Source organism: Tribolium castaneum, chromosome 4, assembly GCF_031307605.1.
Source record: "Tribolium castaneum strain GA2 chromosome 4, icTriCast1.1, whole genome shotgun sequence".
NCBI classification, from domain to species: Eukaryota; Metazoa; Arthropoda; class Insecta; order Coleoptera; family Tenebrionidae; genus Tribolium; species Tribolium castaneum.
The window spans coordinates 9,446,625-9,470,899 of NC_087397.1; the positions used below are offsets into that span (position 1 = coordinate 9,446,625).

The 24,275-nt window shown below is 33.3% G+C and overlaps 1 protein-coding gene across 13 annotated transcripts in view; it reads right to left on the minus strand.

Annotated features, from left to right (window-relative positions):
* Window positions 1-24,275, minus strand: part of rdgA (retinal degeneration A) — a 94,497-nt gene that overhangs the window by 12,265 nt on the left and 57,957 nt on the right. For 5 of the 13 annotated variants that reach the window (XM_064356081.1, XM_064356085.1, XM_064356083.1 and 2 more), the window contains 2 exons: window positions 16,761-17,336; window positions 2,467-2,605 (listed from right to left, as the gene is read on the minus strand). In XM_064356081.1, coding sequence (XP_064212151.1) covers window positions 2,467-2,605; window positions 16,761-17,336 — 715 coding nt within the window. Of the gene's footprint in view, window positions 1-2,466; window positions 2,606-16,760; window positions 17,337-20,030; window positions 20,508-24,275 lie in introns of all 13 variants that reach the window. The other 8 variants (XM_015985131.2, XM_064356080.1, XM_015985133.2 and 5 more) reach the window with 2 other exon arrangements.

Below are 24,275 nucleotides of genomic sequence, written 5' to 3' on the forward strand. Positions count from 1 at the left end.
TATGAGGGGCGATTGTTTGTTTTTCTTTTAAAAAAAAATATAATAATAAAAATATGAATTTCATATTTTACTCTGTATTTTTTTTGAATTACAATTAATGCTTTCTTAAATATGGTCTACTAATTTGAATTACAACAAATATTTTCTGAAATAAATTTTATCCTTTCTGAATTACAGTAGCAAAAGTTATAGTTCCCTAAAAAAATTTTTTCTTGAAATAACCGTCTTAATTGTGGAATTGTCGAATTTGCTAATTTGTAAAATGTTAAGATATAAATTGGTGATTTTTTTAACAGGTATTGTTTATGCCAAAAATTTAACTCAAAAAGTAGACTTTTGAAGAGCTAGGTATTCATTTGTGTTTTATCAATACCAAGAGATAGTCGAGACTTTTAAATCAGAGCCTGTAGACAGTAGACACTAGATATTTTAATTTTTTGTATGAATTTTATTTTTCCTAAAACGTTTAGTTTTGTCATCAACTATGCCCTGTTTCTAAACATTAAGAAAGACTGTCAAATTTAATTTTTTTTTTCTAATTGGTGGATTTTCCTAATTAGCACTACATTTTCACTGGATTTCATTATAACAGAATTTTTCTATTATACATAAAGTCAAAATGAGTGTGCCCTATTTAACTTAAAAAATGCAAAAGCGCTCTTGCTAATATTTGTTTAAAAAATTTCAAGTGAAAATATGTCTAAAAAGTCGTTCTCCTATTTTTGAGTTCAAAGATCTGGTGTAATACAGCAGTGTAATTCTCTTCTTATTCTTCTACCAAATTTTAAAATTGACTTTTTTTACACTTCTAAAAGTCCTAGAGACACAGAAACTGCACAAACTTCTTCGACCGAGTTTGGATAAAAATAAATCTTCTTGAGTTTTTAAATTATCGATCAATTTTATTGATTCAAATATGATTTGAATATCAAATACTCGATGACTAGTTTTCGAGAGAAACTTGTTTACAATCGTAAACGTTTTGAGTTTTTATTATAAAAAACATAATTCTGAGATCTACGAATTTTTGACATTCAATAGATAACTAACCAAAAGGCACATTTTGTTGGATTTGTGCCTGAATCTCAGTTTCCGAAAAAATTGTAATAAAAAACAATTACAGCAAACACCGATTTCAGCTTGCTAATTAGTTTGCCGACAATTATTATGTCAAAAATATTCACCAAAATTTGAAAATTTTCTACGTTTGTGGAGAGAAGTGTGCCTAAAACGTGCACATTTAATATTTGAGTGCGCTCTTAAATCCCAGCTTTGCCAAAATAATACCGCCTTATTTCACAAGACAAAAGTTTTTATTATTTTCTATAGAGTCATTTCGCCATTTCGTAAGTTATAGCCACGGGGAGCCGTCGTCAGAACAAGAATTAACTCTCATAATTTAAAAACACAATATCTGTGTCCCGTTTCCTAGATATGTCAGTTCGCCGAAATGTTCACTCATATTTTGCTAAGATAATAAAAGCCGTTAATTCGGAAAGCTTCACATAAGCTCAAAACAAATATGTTTCATCATTTCGATCTGAGTTATGTTCCGCCGGAAAATTATTAAAGCGAAACAATCTTTGCGCCAGCTTGCATCTTCCATAAAACTGTCGTCGTATCAGATTATTTTCTTTTTTTGCTCCAAATTAAATCTGAGAGGCACAATACACCTGATAAGGCCACAACTCTATTGTCTGAAATTTGCAATCACCGATTTCGATCTGATGTACAGAAGAACAAGGCACGTCAAGTGGGGAAATGACACTATTGTGCTCACTTACGTGTACTTTTCTGAATCAGAAATAATAAGCAAATCACTCAGAGTGGTCATAAAGTATTAATTTTTAGAACGGACTATTTTTAACTTTCTTGTAGCAACGCACGTATAAAAAATGGGTTTGTAAGTTTCCGGATACTATTTTAGAAACCGGGGAAAGCGTAATGTAACATCAGTATTTTATTTGTTTCAGCAGCATTAAGAGCAGGCAGATAATGGAGTTTACAAAACCTAAAACCAATGTTTTTTCTTTCTTATTAAAATATTTCCTTTTAAAGCGTGTAACGCTATCTGTTACATCCATTCGGCGCAAAAAGTTCATAGAGAACGGAGTCTAGTTGAAAAGTTTTCTCATTTTGTAACCCTATAATATACCTATTGACAGCAGTTGGATTGGAAAAAACCCTGAAAAACGATCCTGAAATGTTATTCCAGAACCCTTGCACGTTTTCTGTATTACCCCGTTAATAAAGGTTTTATCTATTTCCATAATCTCATTTAAATATTTGCATTATTTAACTTGAAATTTACACACTATTCTGACCCGAGAATATTTAAGCACGAAAATGACCCATTACTTCATCGAGTTAAACATCACAAAGTTGCTTTATTATTTAGGTATTCAATTAAATTCCTGCAAACTTCGGGCCGAATATGTACGTTGCCTACATTTTACATGTTCTTACCGTGCAGTCCATATCTCCGATGTAGCAAAAGTCACCCGAGACCGATGTGGGAACCCATAAATGATCACCGTTGATTGCAGTTTCGCCCCAGTCCGGAGTACTCCGGAGGACCCTTTCTCCAACATCGCCGACAACTTTCCTGCAAAAAACCGGAGTTTGAGATTCTCTATAAATAAGTTATCGAGTAGTAAAAATAACAATTAGGGTAGATAAGGGCATGCTTGTGGTGAATTCATTGATCGAGAAATTTTGCATTTACACACGTAAGCGCAGATAACAGGAGCTTCAAAGCAATTAGGTGTTTGCTCGGTAAATTTGCCGTACAAATACCTTACAACTATAAATTATGCCATCACAGATGCTAACCGCAGCAACGCCCCGGCTCTTGGGCTTTATTGCTCCTTAAAAATGGTATTGTTTTAGCATAAATTGTTCGTTCTTAGAACAATCGAAAAAAGTCGAAATGAGTATGGAGATCATATGGTGATAATGTTAATCTCGTGAAAAGCTGAAGTATCATTATGGCTCATTAGCCTAAAGAGTATTTTGTGGTTGGATGATGGTGTGAGATATAGCTTGTCAAACATCAATTACATTCGGAATCGATTCTCGTATGAATAAGCACCAAAATCCAATAATACAAAATTCAATCTTCGCATTTTTCGTAATAATACCTACCTTCACACACCGACATAAATCATGATCAGTTCAATTGTTCGCGATTTTTAATAACACACGTGTAAATAAGTAAAACAATTTCTGCAGAAAAAGTGTAATAAAGTCAGAAAGCATGACTTATTTGAAAAATTCAAGCTACAGAGAACTTTCGATTAACGATGAGGCGCCGCGTCACAGTTAATAAACCTTATACAAGCAAAAATGCAAATTCTCGCAGAATATTTTAATATTTATCCACTCCGAATTCAAATGGAAAGCAACAGCAAATTTTACATTTGTAACAGACTATATTCGCAAAGTCGCCGAATCATTTATTTCATTGAATTAGGACCAGCCAAAATATTCAACACTATTTTACACGAAGCAGGATTAACTGACCCTCTGTTAGCAACATTTTTAGAGTAACGTTCTATGTTAAATAGCAGCGGCAAAAGTCTCACCAAAAACTAACAGTCACAGTGAATTTTTGCGGTGTTTGTATTAAAAATGTGACCTTTGAGTAAAATTAGAAGCTTAGTTATTCAGTTCTACCTTTGGTTTTTAAATAAAAAAATTACATTACAAATTAAATTTGTATAATTTATTTCTAATTACATTTTTTGTCCTTCAGTGATAACTTTCTTTCTTTCAAACCATACTTCTTCCTTTTATTTTACATGATATCCAAAAGTTCTCTCCAACACAGAATAAAATAATTTGGATTTAACCCAATTTTTGTGGTACCAAGCTCGAAATAATAATTTTTTGAAAAGTTTTTGACATTTTTGAATAAAATATTTGAATCAAATAGTAAGCCATACGACAAAATCTTCCATTAGCTCGAACATTACACTGTTACCTTTATTTTAACAGGAGCAGTTAGAGAATCACAAATTAGACAGCAAACACGTTTAAGCGACGGATTTGCTTCATTTTGCCGGTGGTCAAGTATGGGAAAGTTTATTTATATCTAAACCGTTGAAGATAGAAATATGTTGTCGCGGACTTTTTTGTAGAAAATTTAATTCTCTACAACTTTGTCCCTTACACTTTTTTTGTATCTTCAACCAAACTCGCAGCGTTCGCAAAAATATGAAGTGGAACGCAAATTGAGAATTATAATTATTTGCGCACCGTCGCATATTTATCAAAACGCTGGGAATACGGTTGAAGATACAAAAAATGCGTAAGGATTAAAGTTGTAGAGAATTAAATTTCCTATAAAAAAGTTCAGTTTAGGTATAAAATAACTTTCCGTTACTTCACCACCGGTAAAATGAAACGAATCCGTTGCTTGAGGGTCCTTGAACGTCTTTGGAGCCTAAACTGTTGAAGATGAAGCTATGGTGTCGCAGACTTTTTTAAAGAAAATTTAATTTTCTACAACTTTCTTCTCAACATTTTTCTTGTAACTGTAACCATATTCGCAGCGTTTTGAAAAATAAGTGACAAAGCGCAAATTTTAAATTTGAAATATTTTTTTTTCACATTTCTCATTTAAATTTTAGCCGTTAGTTTTTCTCATTCTGTTAAGAATGCAAAGCTCAAACTTTATGCATTTTTTTCCAAGAAATTACTGAATTGATTGAATGTAAATTAATTTAAAACGATTAGCGCCGAGATGGTATAACGCTCTAAGCGCCCTCATTTTTACTCCATCGTACTATTTTTTTGGGTACAGAGTATCTCGTTTCGTCTCCTAAGTCATAGTCCACCGTAGAGCACTGTTGCTAACATTCTTATAAACGTAATAGAATAACGACAACGATAGAGAACACCACCGTTAGTGTTTATTTAATTAATTAGTCTCCTAAAACTTTATCTACGACCCCTCTTCTTCGGCCTTTGTGATAAAATTCCGTTGGAAATTCACGAAATTGTTAAACGGAATGTCGTCAACAATCCCAGGTATAGGATTTTCCCATCTTCTGATCTCTGAGCTTTTCAGTCCGGAAAAGTCAAAGCTAATTTTGTGGAAAATTTTTCCTCCGGGTGACAAAAAATTGAAATTTATTTTAGATAGTTTTTTGAGTGAGTTCACACGGCAAAATTATTTATTCTGGATAGTTTCTAATCCCACTCGGTAGTAAAATGTACAGATTGATTTGTTACAGCAATTAACTGCAGTGATGCCATTCTTCCACAACTAATGTTGATATTTGTGCCACGCTCTAACCGTATTTAAGACACTTTTATTGTCATGGAACCGTTCCAAGATGAAATTGCAATTGAGTCATTAAATTTTCTCAATTTTGTGTAATAAAACTAATCTTGTTTTTACAGTTTCCGGCTATGACCCAAAAACGAATTTCCGGATCTTAAACCGTCTGGCGAATCTCTTAAACCGTTTACTCACGATTACGAGTTCTTTATCGTAAAAGTGTTCTGCAGTTTTGACAAAAGGAACAGATCAGAAATTGAATTTAATACTCGGTCCTGTGATCGATTTATATTTTATAACCCGGATGCACTTAATGTAAATATCCTTGAGTTGTTCAGGTAGTCTTCTAAAAATAAAATTCAAAGCGCACAATTATGGCGAATCTGAAAAATAAATTGAACGTTGCGGAAGGAGACAGAGGACCATAAATATGTCAGGAATGATAGACAAGCTAAGTAAGGTGTTAGGTTTCGAGAGTACGCAGCGAAATAGATGATCCTTCTTAAATTCAAAACATTTACTCTTAAGATCAAAACGGATCGTCCTGTCTGGAATAAGTAATGGCTTTAGCGGGACGGGTTTAAAGCCTGTTGCAGGATAAGAAACATTTCTAATAAAAAAACTGTAAATATTTAATGTTTAATTATTATTAATCTATTTTCAGCCAAATTGCATACGTCACATAAACAGACATTCCCTTCATAAAATTAACAAACCGACAGCTAATTATAAATTTGTTAATAATTTATCGGCGCATTGCGTAATAATATTATTCCTACCTTAACTTACTCATTTGTGCGAATAAATTTTTTGAGATGAATTAAGTTAAAACTCGGAACATAATTTGCACCTGGAACCTGAATTCAGGTACAGCGTAAGAAATCGCCCTTCTAATATCGCCAAAAGTGAAATAAATTATGGCGTCGTTTTTCAGGCATGAAAGTAATTAAACAGTACTTTCTGTGAATATTTTTACATTTATTTAACCAAAATATTTACCCTTGATAAATTAATTGGTACTCCCTTTGTAAATTTCTAATAAAGGGATAGTACAGTAGTTCAGGTTTTATTTGTTTGCACGCTAAAAGAATTGGCTTGCGCCAGACCAATCGTCATAAATGAAGTTTGAATTTTATTTATTTTACAAAAGCAATTTAATTTAAATTTCGCTGGCACTAAAAATATTCCCGCAAACTTTAGTTTCTATGATTTAGGCGAAACTTTTACGATAAGCTTTTACCCCCAACTTTAGTTTCGAGAATTTATCGGTTATCTCTACGGACGTGCTTAGGGCCTACTGGCAATTTTTTATCGAAATATCCGACTGCTCTATTTCTAGTGTAAACTGCACCATGTTGTGCAAACTTTCGAAGACAGCTCTCCTGCTACAAACAAGTGTCGCATGTTTGCCCGTGCCAATATTTTTCCAAGTTTAGAAAAGATGCGCCAATATCAAAATAAATATCCCGGCGTTGTCCTAAATCGATTTATGATAAGTGTCGGAGCGTGAGGCCCAACACAGATAAAAGTGCGATGTAATCTCCCTAATACGATTTTAAGCAACCTCGCACAAAAGCTAATACATCTAAACGCGATTAAAATGACAACAAAACAATTCATTATCCTTTTTTCTTTGAAATCAATTGTCCTTTGTCTCTCGCTTCAGCGACGGGTTTATTTTTAGACCGCCAAATTATAACACAAGTGGAGAGACGAAATTGAATTCATCCATAACCGCAATTTTCGTGTGAAACAGCAAGGGAGCGAAAGCTGATGTATACAAACAGCCGAATGTAAAGTTATTTGACTTCTTTTGAAATTTGCTACTTAACACACTTCAGAGCGGCGTTTTGACGGGCTTCCCAACTTTGCCGAGGAACTCATAAGTTGGGAAGAGAAGACGTTCTGAAATTACTATTGATGTGGTGGCCCCTTTGTGCTTTTTGCCGGGATCAAAACAATATTTTTACATGAAAAGATCGACGCTGTCATGTCAGCTCACGTTGTTTCGTTCAAAAAGTAAAAGGACTTCATGAAAACATCAAAAATTTACGCAGGCCGAATTCAATAGTTGCAAACAAACACACCACGAATTTATTCCATTTCATCAAATGAAAGCTTCATTACAGCTGGTTCGTTCACCCTCCACTTAAAGTTATTACTTGCGATGATTTATTGTTTATTTTTTAAATCAAGTGAAAGGAAAAAACGGGCGTTGTGGACAAAGCAATTTTATAAACTGACAGCAGCGTATAAAAATGATAATAGCTTTGTTTTATCAGTGACAGTTCCGGTACGAAATGGAAGTAAAACCCTACCTGTGCCTCCTGTAATTTTTGTGATAGACAGATTTTCGCCGAAGTAATTGTCTTTTCCTCGCAACTGTCGTCATAGGACATGCTGTAAATACCATCACCCATTGAAACTACATCACAATGCGACGTTGTACCGAATTAGATGCGTTTGTGATACTAATGAACTGATTAACACCGCACTAACATGTTAACACGTATCGGAAAACTAGGACCGCGTCGAAATGTGCTCTTATCTCAGCGCGTGTTTTCCTCAAAGTTGTATTTTCAGCTTAGGATTGACGTTGGTGGTTTCACTGAAGTCAGCTCGATCTGTTCCATACGTTCCAGTGTTGTCTAATATTAGCAATGTGTTTGCCTTTTCCATAAATACGAGGAATCATTGTTTATGGTCTAGATGAAAACGTAACGCACTTTAATCATATCTCCTCCAAACAGTCGGAATTCATTTCGCTGAATTAAGGTCAAACCAGATGTATAACTCGAATTAAAAAGACCCGAAGTAACGTGGGAGCAATTATCATGCAAACAGCAGGTACAAACGATCGAAACTAATTTGTATTTTTAAACAAAGTTTCTAATGAAAAGAACGACAGATCGTGCTGTTACAATTCTCTTTTAGAATATAATTTCCGGGAGGAGGTATCGATTGCTCAAGGAACGGTTGTGGAATCGCGTCTTTTAAAAATTCCAGAGATAGGAGAAAACGTAGAAGACGCACGATGATTTATTTAGTACGTTTTAATTATTCATCGCGAAAAACAAAATGTAGAAATCTAATTTTTCATCGCTTTCGTACGAAAATGAAACAAAAAACGAGGCGTGGGTGGTGAAAAAATTGCCGACTGAGTTATGTCTTTTTAATGAATTTTGGTCGAGAGATAACTCAAACAGCTGCAAAGCTTTTTTAATCACACTTTTAGAGGGGTAAATAATACAATATTTACAATTACCTCGGTTACTTAATGTGTTAGCTTGACTATTTTTAATTTCGGGTCGGTGTAAAAATACCCTTTAACCTTTAAATTGAATAGATTTAATCCGCTATTGTAGTGTTCACGTTATTAAATTTTTAAATTGAATGAACAATAGAGCCGCTTTATTCGGCCTTTGAAAGAAATTAAATTTGGATTTCATTCAATGCCGGGTCTACATTTATATCACAATAATTTAAAAATCAATCAGCGAGATGCCTATTCCTTTGGGACAAGAGGAGACCACCTGCTCATTAAAAAAAAGAAGTTTAAAAGTTTAATCCCTTGAATGAATAAATAAGCGGAATAATGTGCCGCAAGCTACGGTTATCTAAAGGTAAGGATACGAATCGACGTTCAAATAAAAAAATAAATATTAAATAAATAAATACTAAAAAATAAAAATGTGTGCGCAAGCTACGGATATTTAAAGGTTAGAATATGAAACGCCGTACAAATAAAATGTTAATGTCGCCAGAGAGCGCCGATGTTCTATTATCTTCCAAGTTTTCAGAGCAATGTGTTTAAAAAAATGGTAAACAAAAAAATACAGTCGGATAGAGCATTAAATACAAAAATTTTATCGTAAACTATATTTAAAAAAATTTCAAACTTTTACCAATTTGCACTCATTTTTTTTTGGGTTCAGAAAATCCTGCGTTTTTGTGCTTCGTTTCGTTTCCTAAGTCATAGTCCTCAGTAGTGCTAATAGCAAATAAATATCAGTTTGTAGTGTTGAAATGAAAAAGAATTGGAGGAATCGCCCAACAAGCGTGGGCGTAATGGGTTTAGCATTTAATCAATGTGTTACATTAATTAGGCAATTTACCACAAAGGGAAAACCTTTTCTTTATTCTAAATGCCAAAAAAAGGATTACCCTACTCCCTTATTTTCTTTTCAAACTGACAAAGTCTAACGCGGTAAAAGAGCAACAACAGAAAACCCTTCAGTCTGTTTAGCAGCACTTTAGATCCCTTATCAAGCCTAAAATATAGGGGACAAAGACATTATAATAACGAAACTAGGCTTTACAAAGTGTTTGAAATTTATTGTTCGTGCTTGAACAGCTCAGATTTAATTTTCCCACTTTCGACAGTCAGCAAATGAAAAATTAAACAGTGGTCCGTTTGGGTTTAAAAATGAATGAATTCATTTGTTAATGGCTGGATCTAACGTCCAATAATGCTAATTAATCTACAGCATTTGCAAAGCTGGTCAGCCGTCGAAAAGCTTTGATGTTTTAAATAGAAATGCAAAATTCATGCGTTGTTTCCATACAGTTCTGAGTAGGTAATCGAAGCAATTACGTCAGTACGTAACTAAGGGGTTTTTACGGTCATTAAAGAGCCTCGGAATATTCGAAAACTTGAATTATGGCCGAGCCGCACAAAGTTCTAAGCCCTTGTGTGTGGGGAAAATCTAATTTATTTAATTATGACACGGATTGCCTCTTTTATTGGATTAAATGTTTCAAAAATTGAATTAATTATAAACTCCAACACCTATAATCCAGTTTAAAACAAAGCTTTACCGGATACATGGAAAATAAAAAGCGAGGGGAAATCACTACATGTGATATTGCTTCAAGTTAAGGATAAAAGAGAGTTGGATCAAAAACGTAACCTGCGTATCAGCTGGCACAGACAACCTAACAAATTATATTCAGTTTGAAATCTCGGGATTTGCCGATATTTGTGGCTTTACACTTCAAATCGATCAAAAAACGAAACTAATTCGCTCAAAACTAACTCAATTATTTATTACTAAGTCACGCAATGTGAAAATCAACCCTTAGATTGATTCACTTCAATAATAAATCGCCTTCCTTTTGTGTTTCATGACACACGAAGAAAAATTGTAATAATAACGAATTTAAACTTCAATAAATCATGCTAAAAGGTTCAGGCCGTCAATCAACTGCATTGGAAGAATAATCACCGTATCAGACGTCTTAAATTTCCATTTAAATTCGACGGTATAACGATTGAGTGGTGAAAACGTGCGTCGTTCCTTCGACTAAATTCGTATTTTGTACATCAAAGAAAACAGATTTAACGCCTAACGAACTTCTCTTTTATATTTTTTCACACCCTGATAAATAAGCGAATTATTTATGTTTAAACGAAAAATCAGTGATTTTTACGACGTCCTCGAGATCGATCTTAAACTGCCAAGCATAAAATTGTTCATTCCGAGGAGCTTTTTCTGCAAGCTCGAGCAGACAAATTACTGGTTGCATACGTAACAACTAGTTTAAAAATAATTCACTGTAGTCAGTTTTGTACAACTTCGTGCGATTTTTCTCTATCTGCATTAAAATTTTAAGAGCAGTGACAGGCAGGAGGTAATAAATCACTGCAGGGCCTAGTTACGCGCTAAATAATTTCAAAAATTGAATAGAGAACTCGCACGAAAACTTCAACCAAGATAAATCACTAACCAGATGCCAAAAACTACCTGTAATTAAATTTAGCTAAAGTTCCGCGGCAAACTTTGCGATTAACCCTAACCGAAGTGCACATTCTTATTAAACCGCGAGCTTTATTCAGAAATTTAAGCAACCGCCTGTTGAATATTCGCGTGTTTTTTGATGAAAACGAAATGAAAATGAAAATAGGAAAAATCCGTCTACGATCTGATCAGTTTGTTTGTTTCGTTTGTTTGGTGGACAAAGTGGTGGCATCAGATGTGATTAGTGAGAGCTTTTCAGGATCGTGTTGGTTTGCTTTGAGGAAATAATTTCGTTAAGGACTGAATAAATGTTTTCTCTTCGGTGATATGTGAACGCTTTAAACATGAAACTGCAGCGCATTGCACGCGTCAATTTACCAATAAAAATAAGACACCTTTAATTTTCACAAAATGTACTTTCGGTGCAACCGACGCAAAATGTGAGTTTTCCGTTACAATGCAGCTCGAATTAGAGTGAAATTTATAATATTCGAGGAGCATCACGAACAATAATTAATCACAAAAGGTATTCATTCGGGAATAAGCCTCAGGGTACGAGTCAAAGCAACTAAGCTGACCGTATCATACCGCTCAAGGGTTGCTTCTGGATTTAATTAACAGTAAAAAGTTTGTTCCAATTGTCCGTCAAAGTGTTAATTAAGCCCACCGTAACAATAATATTAGAAAAGTAAACTTGATTATCGATTGGAAGATATGAAATTTGTAAAGACAATTTCGTGCAAAAACAATCAATAAATAACAGTAATTTGAAATAATAGTTCATTTAGGATTGCGTGCACCGAAATGACAGCCTTGCAAGCCGTATATCTTTGCAGAGAATTTATTACTTACTTATCAGAAAATGACTACGAAATGCGACTGATTTTTCCACATTGAAAATAATTGTCTTGTTTGGTTTGTGCTACGGAGAACTATAAGTTAGGAGACGAAATCGCAAGATTTTCCAAACCCAAAAAATAGTACGGCAGAGTGAAAATGAGGCTGCTCCGAGGAAAAAATACAGAAATGTTGATCTTTGCACTTTTAATAAACTGACGCTAAAATTTTCATCAGAAATATAAAGGAAAATATTTTTTGTTGGTAACATTTTAAGCCTTCATGTTAATATCTGAATCCTGATTATAAACACTATTTTAAAACATGTTTCCGCTACCAACGTGTTTTCACAATTTTAAAACACGCGCCCATAGCAACGTGTTTTAAATTAAAATGTTCCAACAAACAAAATTCTCTGGTGCTCGCATACGCTCGTTGCATAACGACAGCCCTTGTGTTGTTGCATGTGTTTACGCATAGTTATTATCATTATAATAACTATTAGTTGTTTCAAAACTATAAAAAATGCGACATTGGCGTTTTTATAGTTTTGAAACAGCTAATATTTAAATATAGTTTTACGATAAAATTTTTGCATTATGTTTATCTTTTATTATTATTGAGAATTTATTGCTCGATCAGCTAGTATTTTTTGTTTTCCTTGTGTTGACCGTTATACTGAAACAACCATTGTTCAAATTAATTCCTCTGAAAACTTAGACGCTCTCTGGCGACATTAATGAAACTATCGAGGACGGGAACGTTTTATTTGTACGTCGTGTTATATCCTAACTTTTAGTTATCCGTAGCACATGCCTTGGGTTGTTAGTAACGCGCTGAAGGGCGAAAAGCCTTCTAAGGATTTCTAAATTCGTTAAATTTACATATAACTTATCGAAATGGCATCTAAACGCTTTTAAATTCATGGCTTTGAAACTGTACACTTTCTAAAATCTGGCGATAAAAATATTTTTAATACACTGCTTTCGTGACTGTATTTGCAAATTTCCGCACTTGCTTTGTATGACACATGCCAGTAAGTAATTCATTATATTGGGAATTAACTACAGCAAATAGCTTTCATGCAAAATCATTGTTCAAATATTGTTACCGTAATAAATTATTATTGTCTATCGGCTGGTTAATGATTCCATATCATAACAGATACCTTCAAAGTGGAATTCAGTACCAGTCACGTCAATTTCTTTGAAGCGGAAATTGCATGTTTTCAAATCAATAATCGATCGTCTAAATATGACCACAAGGGACGGCGATATCAACCTGCCATTTAAACTACAAATCACCGCAATTATCCATCAATTAAACCCAGCGCCGAATGTTTAACCCGAAATCAATCAATTTTTTCCTAAGGAAAGTTTCTTGACTGTGCTCGGGCAAGTCTCGTATTTTATTGTAAGAAAGGTGGAATCGTACAAAAGGGAGCAGTGCATCAGCGAGGATCGTCTTCCTCCAACTTCATATATGCTCACATGTCAGCTTAATGAAAATGAACTATATTAACAGAGGAGGGTGGAAAGTGGAAAGCGCAACCGAGACCGATCGGTGACAGTTTCTACGACAATGTTGGAAATTCGTTCAACATTGTGTGGCAAGCTTTATGGAATTTTATACGCGGGTGTGTGAACGTAATAGCCGTATGGATGATAATAGCTGGTGGATGGGTACGTACGATTTTAATTACAGCCAGAATCGTGTAAAAATGTACGTTATTAAGCTGCCTGCTTTATTTCCATTCATTTGTAGTAATTTGAAATGATTTATTTACCTCACGTAGTAGTAAAGCACCCGGAATTGAGTGACGGTGTGTTCGTGCACGCAACCTATTGGCGACAAGCTTTATTGCGTGACACCGAAGGGAAAAGATTTACCGATCTGCTTGCGGATGCGACCTGCGTTCCCTCTCATGCAAAACTGGGAAAAGAGTCCAAGTGGTGCACAAGACGAACTTTTTCTGACTAATTAAATGCCGCAAATCTTCTTATGGAAATTGTCGACTCAATTTGGCGATTTTGCGGCTTATTTTTACGAACTTTTGCATTTCTGATGGATGCAAAGGCGGCAGAATCATTTCTTTTTCAATAAAATTTAAAGAATCTACTTCTCGACTTAATATCCCAAAAACGTGGTTAAACATTTGGAAAACACACAAATTTCGAGTGGTTGACAAATTTTCTTTGTGTTTTTGTAAAAAAAAATTGTCTGTCTTTCTTTGGGAGATATAATAACGTTACGTTTGAAAGTAACCAATCATGAAAAGCCTCGCTCTGGAGGATTATACAGAAACAAAATCCATTCTGTATAAAAGTAATAAGAATTTGTAAATATGAAACAATTTTGGGTTAGGTATTATTGGTCAATTTGTATTTGAGCAATTAATCCAATCATTAAAACATTTTTCATAAGCAGATATTTTTTTCATTCCTTTTTAAAATCCTGTTTTATTTTTTATTGACTAAGAATGTCGTCTCTGAAGTGGCAATTTTAGTTTATGAAAAAGAAAAAAGTTATATGAAACCTCTATTAAGTACCAAACAAAAAAATAAAAGACCTACTTTTTTGCATTTTTGGTATCTCTATTTCTATTACCATTAGCACATTTCTGCTAAGAAGGAAATTGTGAACCACAAGTTAAAGTGTCTCACTTAAAAAAAATAAAAATAAGGCCATTACTATTTGTAAAAGGGAAAACCTAAACGCTAGGTAAAATAATAAACTTTAGATGAAAACACTAAATTCTTAGTAAAAATAATAACACTAGCTTACAACGTTTTTTACCCAAAGATAAAATCAATGTGTACAATTAACCTTAAGCCTGACTCTGAAGTCGAAAAAAATTTAAGAAGTCTCAAGTTTTGAAAGTATCTGTATTTGGCAATTTTTGCAAAATTTAAAATGACACAGATTGCTTCTTTTTTGCACTGATTAGTCAGTTTCTTTTATTGTAACCAGAAGTTATCGGTTAACATATTTTTATCCCTAAAACCTTGGTATTTCTTTTCTTAAGACATTAAATCTTGATGGAAACGTTTACCATTCTTTCTTCGCCTAAGTTTCCCAGATTTTATTACGATAATTTTGCCACAGGCAAAACAAAAGTTGTTTGGACTTAATCTTCAGTCACTTGACAATATTTTAAAGCAAATAAAATGTTAACAATTAATTTATTACAGAAATAACGAAAGCCAAACACGATACCAGAAACAAGTTTTCAAAACTTTTAGTAAATTTTAAAAAATTAGACGTGATTGACAAATGTGCCATACATATAATATAGTGATAAGTGAAAAAGCAAAAAACAAAATCAGTATAAATTATCTCTAAATAAAAGAAAAAAATGTAAACTAGTGTTATCTATGAAACATAAAGCCTCTATTTTCTACTATTTTTTTTGCTTTTTGGTGTCTTTATACTGTTATCATTAGGACATTATCTGCCGAGGAGGGAGTTGTGGACCACGCTGAATGTAAAGTTAAAGTGACTAACATAAAAAAATCAAAAACAGGGAATTAAAAATAACAAAAATACAGGGTTTAAAATGCACGTTGACATAAAAAGACAATGATATTTTTGTAATTAGGTAAATACACTCGTATGTATGTACCTAATATGCTCGTATGAGTTGTACGTATTTGTAATTTATTATTCAGTTATTAAATTTATTTATTTATAAATGTATATTATTTGTTTTGTGAATGAAATCTCTTCGTTTTCTGCAAGAATTATGTAAAAATATTTGCGACTCAAACTAAGATTAATTTATTCCTTATAGTGGACATACGTGTTTTATTTTAATTTTTCAATGAACTAAAAGTCGTTTACAAATGAGAATTTTTTGACAACTTGAGAGACACTGCGTTTTTCTGGCAAAATCGTAATATTTAAAAGTGTGTAAGTTGCAGTGGGTTGTAGTTACAATTGTGCTGATCTATTTTACATAGAAAAAAGAGTTAAGTTTTTAAACCTGTATCAAAAACATTATTGTCTTTGGAACCATAAAAAATATAAACACAAAAACGATACTGCAACAAAAAATTCTTCACGTTCTATTATCATATCATCAATTATCAAGCGATCAGTTTGTATCAAAACGTGTGAACAAAATGTTTTAATTCAGGTTTAACTATTATTAATCAATTTATTAATTCAACAATTAAAATCGATCAGTAACAACTAAATAAATAATGTACGAGTAATTTTCAATTCAGTTTAGTGATTTTCGTTCTGCATTAGCGAACTCATCTATCTTTTAAGAAAAAAAACGGTAATTATTTGATAAATTCTACACCGGTTACCGAATGATTCCTCACTCATTCTGACTTGGCACAAACTAACTAAAACTATTTCAAACGCGTTCTCTCGAAACACACTCGTCACTCAGTTGCTAACAAGCCGTATTAATTGCCGAATGATAAAGAATGTGCGTTAAGCCGTTGCGAGCATTCCTCGTGTGAATATTTATAAGAAGCGTCAATGTTTGAATAAATGTGCTTTCCGTTGAACATGTTCCGCCAAATTTTCCGAGCGAATTGTGCTCATTTTCACATCGTCTTAATTCCTAATTTGTCAAGACTTCAAGAGACCGTTAAGAATTCAGCAGCTTGACGAACGATTTCTCAAGAATCGAACAAAGACTGAGGCAATCTGCTAGCCTTTAACGAGCGAAAAAAAGGGATAAGACGGAGCGAAAGCCGTAAATTAACGGATCGATTTATCCATTTAAATTTGCTGAATATTGAATCTGTGGCATCCACAAACAAGAAGCCACAAACTAACTTGTGATTAATTACTCGGTCTAAGTTTGGAAAAAAAAGACAATCAAGTTTCATAATGTTTATTTAATGACATGCAGTGCGGTACAAGTCATGCAACACCAAACATACCCCTTGTAATAAGACGAAGAAGTGCCAGGCGCTGCGGCCATAGCCAAGGCCTTGTACCTGGCATGTTCATCTGTTGGCAATACGATATCCACAGACCGTGACCGTAAAGCCACATTTGGCCCCACTGGCACCTCCAAACTAACCCCGGAATGTTGTAACTCCTCGGTTTTTCCTTGCGAGACTTTCGAAAAACACGAATCAACAGACGCAGCTCTGTCGCGTTTCAAGTCAGGGACTTGCAAGTAAATATCTCGGACTACCAAGCCCGGTATGGTGGCGTTAACAGCGTCCCCTTCAGACAGTGCTCCTTCCGATGTCCCCTCTGAGTACAGTTCAGACGGACCATCTGACATATTCTCCAAAGAGGTTCCAGTTGGTTCGGCGAAAAAAGCTTCTTGACGGTGAATTGATTTCCGCCTTGTTGGCGTGGTCGGTGTTTGGACATCTTCAGTTGGGAAAAATTCGATGACAGGGGATGCAGGAAGCGGTGGTGGGGATTGGATGGGAGGGGGAGGTAGTATGGGGGAGAGAGTGACTGTGATGGAGCATTCTGGGAGGACTTCTTCTTCGCATTCGCTACAACCAAAAATTTTGACTGAGTAATGTTTAAACTGTTTTTTAAACTTTAATCAGTCCCAAGTAGCACAGCTACTTAAAAACATTACTAAGGTCAATCAAATGTCTTTCGTTGTTGTAAATCACCTTATTGGTTTCCAGTCAGTTGTAAATCATACAATCTCAAATCAGCCACAGCATTATTTTCCATTTTTAAGCTGGATGTTGTTATCAAAAGTATATAATAAAATTACTGTAAAAAAATTACACAAAATCATCCAAAAAAATTTGACGTTTTGAGGTGGTATCTAAGTTAAAAAATGGTGGATGCGCCGGGATATTTATGCTTTAAATTGTGATAAACTTCTTTGACCTACATAGTTTGAAAAGTATGTTATACTAATACGTTGACAAATAAAATTCTCAAATTCACCGCGACGTTTCGATACCTTTATTGCGCCTTCTTCAGGCTAAAATAGTTTAGATTTATACATAATCGCAAAATTCAACATTACTGAGGATTTTCGATTTATTTTGCTTATGAGGCATGGTCGGTCAAGCAAAAACTGAGTAATATTAAAAGAAACAGTAAAAAACGGCTTCCTAAATTTTCTAGTAGGACACGTTTTTCTTTTGTCAAGAATTTTTTTTTTCGGTACTTTATTATTCTGCGAAGCAAGTAAACACAAGCGAATTCTTTCGTTGTTTAATTTAGAATGTATAATGCTAATAAGGGGCGGTTTATAGAAGCGTCATTAATTTAATCTTTAATTGATCATCACGTGATCAAATTAAACCAATTTGATTCGTCCATTCGCATTGTTAACTTTTAACAACGTATTAAACTTTAATGAAGCTTTCTGTAAACCAACCCTAAGAAAAGTTAACACGAAATTATCATTTGACAAAAAGCTTGTTTTTTAAAGCATCAGAATGTAAAATTAAAAAAGATGGTGGATGCACCGAGAATGTTTTAGCTTCAACCATTTGGCAATTGCAGATATAATATAGTTTTAAAAAACGTTATTAAGGTCAATCAAATGTCTTTCGTTGGTGTGAATCACCTTATTGCTTTCCAATCAGTTGTAAATCATACAATCTCAACTCAGCCACAGCATTATTTTCCATTTTTAAGCTGGATGGTGTTATCAAAAGAATATGTTAAAAGCTAGTTAACAGCAACAAAAAATTTTGGAATTAGTAAAAAAATTACTGTAAAACAATTAAACAAAATCATCAAAAAAAAAATCTTGACGTTTTGAGGCGATAATTAAGTTTAAAAAATGGTGGATGCGCCGGGATATTCATACTTTAAAATGTGGTAAAGTTCTTTGATCTACATAGTTTGAAAAGTATGTTATAATAATACGTTCACACATAAAATTATCAAATTCTCCGCGACGTTTCGATACCTTTATTGCATCTTCTTCAGACTACAATAGTTTAATTTTATACATAATCGGAAAATTCAACATTACTGAGGATTTTCCATTTATTTTGCTTATGAGGCATGGTCGCTCAAGCAAGAACTGAGTAATAGTAAAAAAACAGTAAAAAACGGCTTTGTAGATTTTCTAGGACACTTGTTTCTTTTAATATCAGTCAAGAAATTTTTTTTCAGTACTTGATTATTCTGCGAAGCAAGAAAAATAAGCGAATTCTGTTGTCGTTTAATTTAAAATTTATAATACTAATTATAAATAAATTAAACCTATTTGATTAGTGCATTCGCATTGGTAATTTTAATGAAGCTTTCTGTAAACCGGCCTAAAGAAAAGTAAACACAAATTATCATTTGACAAAAAGCTTATTTTTTAAAGCAACAGAATGTAAAGTTTTAAAAAAATGGTGGATGCGCCGAGAATGTTTTTAGATAAAAATAAAATTTTACGAATGATACTATGTGTTTACACAAATATTTGATATACAGGTCATTTTACTTACTTTACGATTTAAAAAACTCTTAAATGTTCGTGTTCAACAGTCGTAATTTTAATACCGAACGTGATCGTAGTATTATACTTTCATTTAGTGACTTCAAAAAATTTTTAAAATTCAATTTGGTAAAAATGTAGAGTAGTTTTTTGGCATATAATCTTCTGGTAGACCCTAATACTATCAGTTTACACACGTCTGACTAAATTTTTAGTTATCATAGCACGAATTACAAAGGGAAAAAGCTCATCCCCCACGCAAACCGTCGTAAACTGACCCATACTAAAGCTACTTTATTCCACTAGTGGATAATAGAACACTTTATATGCTTTACATTGGATAAAACTCCAATTATAATGTGATTGTAAATAAATAAATTTATAGGGTTTTTTGCGTCATGAGAGTTACGAATTACGAGTTCACTTACAACTTATTTTCTAATGTTTGTAGAGAAATTAAGTTCTTCTACAATTTAAAGTAAAGTAGTAAAGTAATAAATATTTTAACCATTTTGGTCATAATTTAACTATTTTTCCTACATTTCAGCTTGTTAGTTTTAAAAACTAAAGAGCTGCTGCTTTGCTACTTTCGCAGTCAAATGGCTGCATTTGTGCATATTCGTATATTGATGGCTGTTTTAAAGCTATAAATGCCAAAAAATGGTGTAAATGGCTGTTCATTTTGCTGGGAATACGTTTTGGTGTCCACATAATGTGCTACTTGGACTATTAGTTAAATTACATTTGTTGTTTGCTGGATGGAAATTGGTCGATTACCAACCTGGAGGAGTCGCTGATGCTGGAAGTGGGTAGCGGCAACTCGTCCGGCGGTTCCGGCGGCTGTTCTTCCGCCGGATGTAGTTTGGCGTACTCCTCCAAGCAAACGCAGTGCACACAGACCGGACTTTTGCTGCTTGAGGAGCGGCGCCGTTGAAATCGTCGCGCCGGTACTTCGAGGAAATTGCCGGATTCTTCGCTACCTCCCGAATCGACACTCCTCGAACGCTGTCCGGGGAACTGGGGCACTCTGAGAAGCGCCGAAGGGTCGGTCGACTGACCCCCCGATTGCAGTCGCTTCGCCTCCAACTGAATCTCGTCGAAAGAGGCAGAGCGCACCTGCTTGGGCACCTCCAGACTGCTTTGAGTCTTCATTTCGGCACCAGTCGGAGTTCGGGACCGTTTAAACGTGGTCCTGAGCCGCTGCATGACTCAGCGGGGGCTGCTGCCGCCCTTGTCCCACTCTACGCCCATTCTGTAACTGTTTTGCCCCTTTATCGCGGTTCTACCCAAACAGGGTGCATTGTTCCGTTTGCGGATAAAGGTGCTCGCGACCAACGATTACAAACACAATTGAAAGCAAGTTTTCTCTCTTAATACGCAACAGAATTATTATAAATATATATTATACATCAAATTAAAAGTTTTTTAATTCTACAGGTCGATACGTAGTCATATTTTGAAAAACGTAAACCCCCATAAAAAATGCATAAATGTTGTTGATCTTGAAAGCAGTTTTACTCAGATATTTTTAAAGTAATAGATCTAAGTTTTTGCAGGATAATCCTAAATAATATTTTATAGGCCGATGCGTTGAGGTTTTTTCTAAAAAAATTTTTCATACAATGTTATTGATATAAATGTCGCCTTATTGGTCGGTAAATTTAAAAATCCGTTTTGAGGTTTTGGTGTTTATTAGAAAATATTAATTTCCAACTAAGTTACAAATGCCATGTAATAAAACGCTGTTGTTTTCAAATTATCAATGAATGATAGAACGATGTAGACGATTAACCAAACTGAAACTGTCTTGAAAATTACTTAGGATGCCTTACAGGGGATATATTAAATCCAAAGCCAAGAAGGATCATTCTTAATAACGCACTTTACATTAGCAACTTGTGGGAAATTAATCATGGGAGCAGTCGCTTCCATTTTCTCTAAACGTTAACGCTCATAAGCAATTCAACAACCTGAACGTGGGTTCAAGTCGATTTAATAAAATTTCTATTTGCTAAGCTTTAATCAATACTACCTAACTTTCGTTTTAAATTGTTAGTAGAAGACAAATCGCTTTGGAGGTCTCAGACCGAAAAGGAATGATGCCGGATTATAAGAAACGAAAAACGACTTGTTTTTATCAAATAGGTATTTAGAATAATCTTTTTTTAAATTGCCTTTTCGAGAAAATCCAACACATTTTTTACAAGACTGAAGCGGATAAAGAAATCGTAGTTACTGAATTAAGGGAGTGATAGAAGTTTTCTAACTGCGTATAACAGTCTGTTTCCTTCTAATCAGAGTTAAACAAATTAATAATTATCTATCCTCATTACCCACTTGCTGAGCTAAATATTTGATGTGATAGGCATGAATAATAACAATATTTTACTGCTAAGTAAATAATAGTCATTTTTCTAAGTAAAATATTGTAAATGATTGGTAAAATAATTTCACTGATAAGTGGTAATATATTTTTAAACAAGATTTGCTAAGAAAAAAAATGTATTGTACCTAAGTACTCACTTGCTAAGCCAAATAATTGTACTAAACATTGATTAAAAACTAATAAACAGTTTTTGACGTGAAGATTTGATTAAAGCACTCATGTTTAAAAAAATATGTTTTTTCAAGAAATTAAAGACTAAACTAATAACACCTAGTGGCGTAATTAGAAAGGGAAAGTAAATAATGTAATTATCCCTCTTAATAGACAAAGGAATTTGCAATAATATATATTTTTTAAACATAAACAAATCTTTAGTAGTTTTATTTACTGTTTTCACAAAGCGATTATAATTTAACGTTTACTATTTTTACCTAACAATTATTATTTTCACTTAGAGTTTATAATATTTACCTATCGTTTATCATTTTACCTAATGTTTACGATTTAAACTTAGGAAGTGTACTTAGCGTTTAATGAGATTAATTTTGCGTTTAATTTTTTCACGACTAAAATCCATCTCTTAAAAAATAACCTAGCACACAAATGGATTTGCATTGATACGTTTTTTTCTGATATACAGGTGACTAAAAAATACAGTTAAATATTTTAAAAACTGTTCATCAAAACTTATGAAAATTTGGTATGTGCTTAAAAATATTAAAATTCTATAGTCTCAGATGTTTATCATATTTCTATCTTCATTTTTTCTGGGGATACAAAAAGAACTTGTATTTTTTAAATGACAAGAAGAGTCAAATTTAATGTTTTTAATAAGAGCATTTTTTCTGAGTTCTGTGATGTAACACATACATAATTTAATTTAAAAAATATCGGACTAATTACATTTACCAAATATTAGCTCATTGGCGCCTAAGCTTTGACCAAAAATAAGTAAAAGCTAGTAATAATTGTTAAAATAATACTTTCAACTAAAAACAAAACATACTGAATAAAAAATAATTAGCTGTATCCATACTTTTTAGCGACCTGTATAAATAATTTTTAGTAGTACTTTATCTGTTTTCACATATCGTTTATAATTTTTATCTAGCATTTTCACCTTAAGTTTAATACATATTTTACCTAGCGTTTACGATTTATACTTAATGAGTGTAAAGTCGTTTAGCGTTTAATTTTTTCCGGTAAAACATTTACAAATATTTACCCGAAATGAACGGCTGAAATATGAATTATAAATAAACTAGATTTTGTGATAGCACTACATTACGTATGTATGTACTACTATTGTAACATACTATAAAATCTCATCAAGATTTAATAATGTCTCATTTAACATGCACGAAACCTTACAGAATAAACCTGCAAACATGCGATAAAATATATTGAATTTATATTCGTATTATTTCTCAAAAAGATGAGTATTGCAAGCCACTTTTTATTACCAACTGCAAATAATAAAGTTCGAATACTCGATACTTGTATTTTTATGACAGTCGTAAAAATGATTCAATGGAGAAAGAACAAATACATATTTGATATGTTTACTAAGTTAATCAAAAAAGATCTGAGATCGTACAATAATTTAAAAACCAATGTGCCTTTAAGCTTAGTCAAATTAATTTATTTAAACTTGGCTTGGAACCAATAATAGCCCTCTAAAAATAATGAAAACTAAATTGAACGTTCAGTTAAAATTATCAAAAAATTGATTAAGCAATGAAAAGGAATAACGCAACGTGTTTACGACCAGGTAATCGGCACGTTTCCTTTTAAGAAAAGCGTTAAACAAAAGTGCCCTTTCTATTTATATTTTTACTTTGTCCGTAATGGCAAGAAATTTCTTTTCGATTGAACAGTTCCTTTACATGCTCGAATAACTATGCTTTATCATCAGTCGGCAACTTTTTGAATCTCGTCTAAAGCGTTTCGAATTAGCTTTAGAAGAACGAAAAATGCACAAAAAATCGACCATCTCCTTTGAACTTTTCCCGGCATTATCTGATTTCGATGCAGAGGTGGAAGGCGAATTTTTCCGAAAGTTTATGATAAAAGTGTTTGAATTAGCATGCGGGATCAATGCTACCACTTTCAAAGTGCAAAGAACCGCTTTTAAGGATCCAATTGAAAGAAAATTTATATTTACGTCCAATTTACGAGATTATTTAGTTTAAATTGAACGGTTCATTCGAATACTAAATAGGGACAAGAAGTTTTCATACGTTAAAAACAATTAAATCAGAAAATCTGTTTTGGCAAAAACGGTAAATTGATAAACTTATCGGACCAACTTTCCCCCGAAATGATTAAACTGTTGGAGAAACAATATGAAGGCGAGAACAATGATTTCATTTAACTCGCAAATAATTATTTGCATTTTATTAATTATGCATAAAATACCAACTTTTGAATTTAAATTCAAATTATTTGTTAGTTTCAATTGCAACTAAAATCGCAAAAATGAATAGGGTTTTAAATGCAAAATTTAATAGCTGTTTCAGAGTTCATCACGCAAAGTGCTGTTTGGAAATAACGATCTATTAGATGAGGTAAATATTTGCATCTATTTTTAGCCGCAAGCACAAAAGCCATAAACAAAGTTATTTGATTTTTGCACTTCTT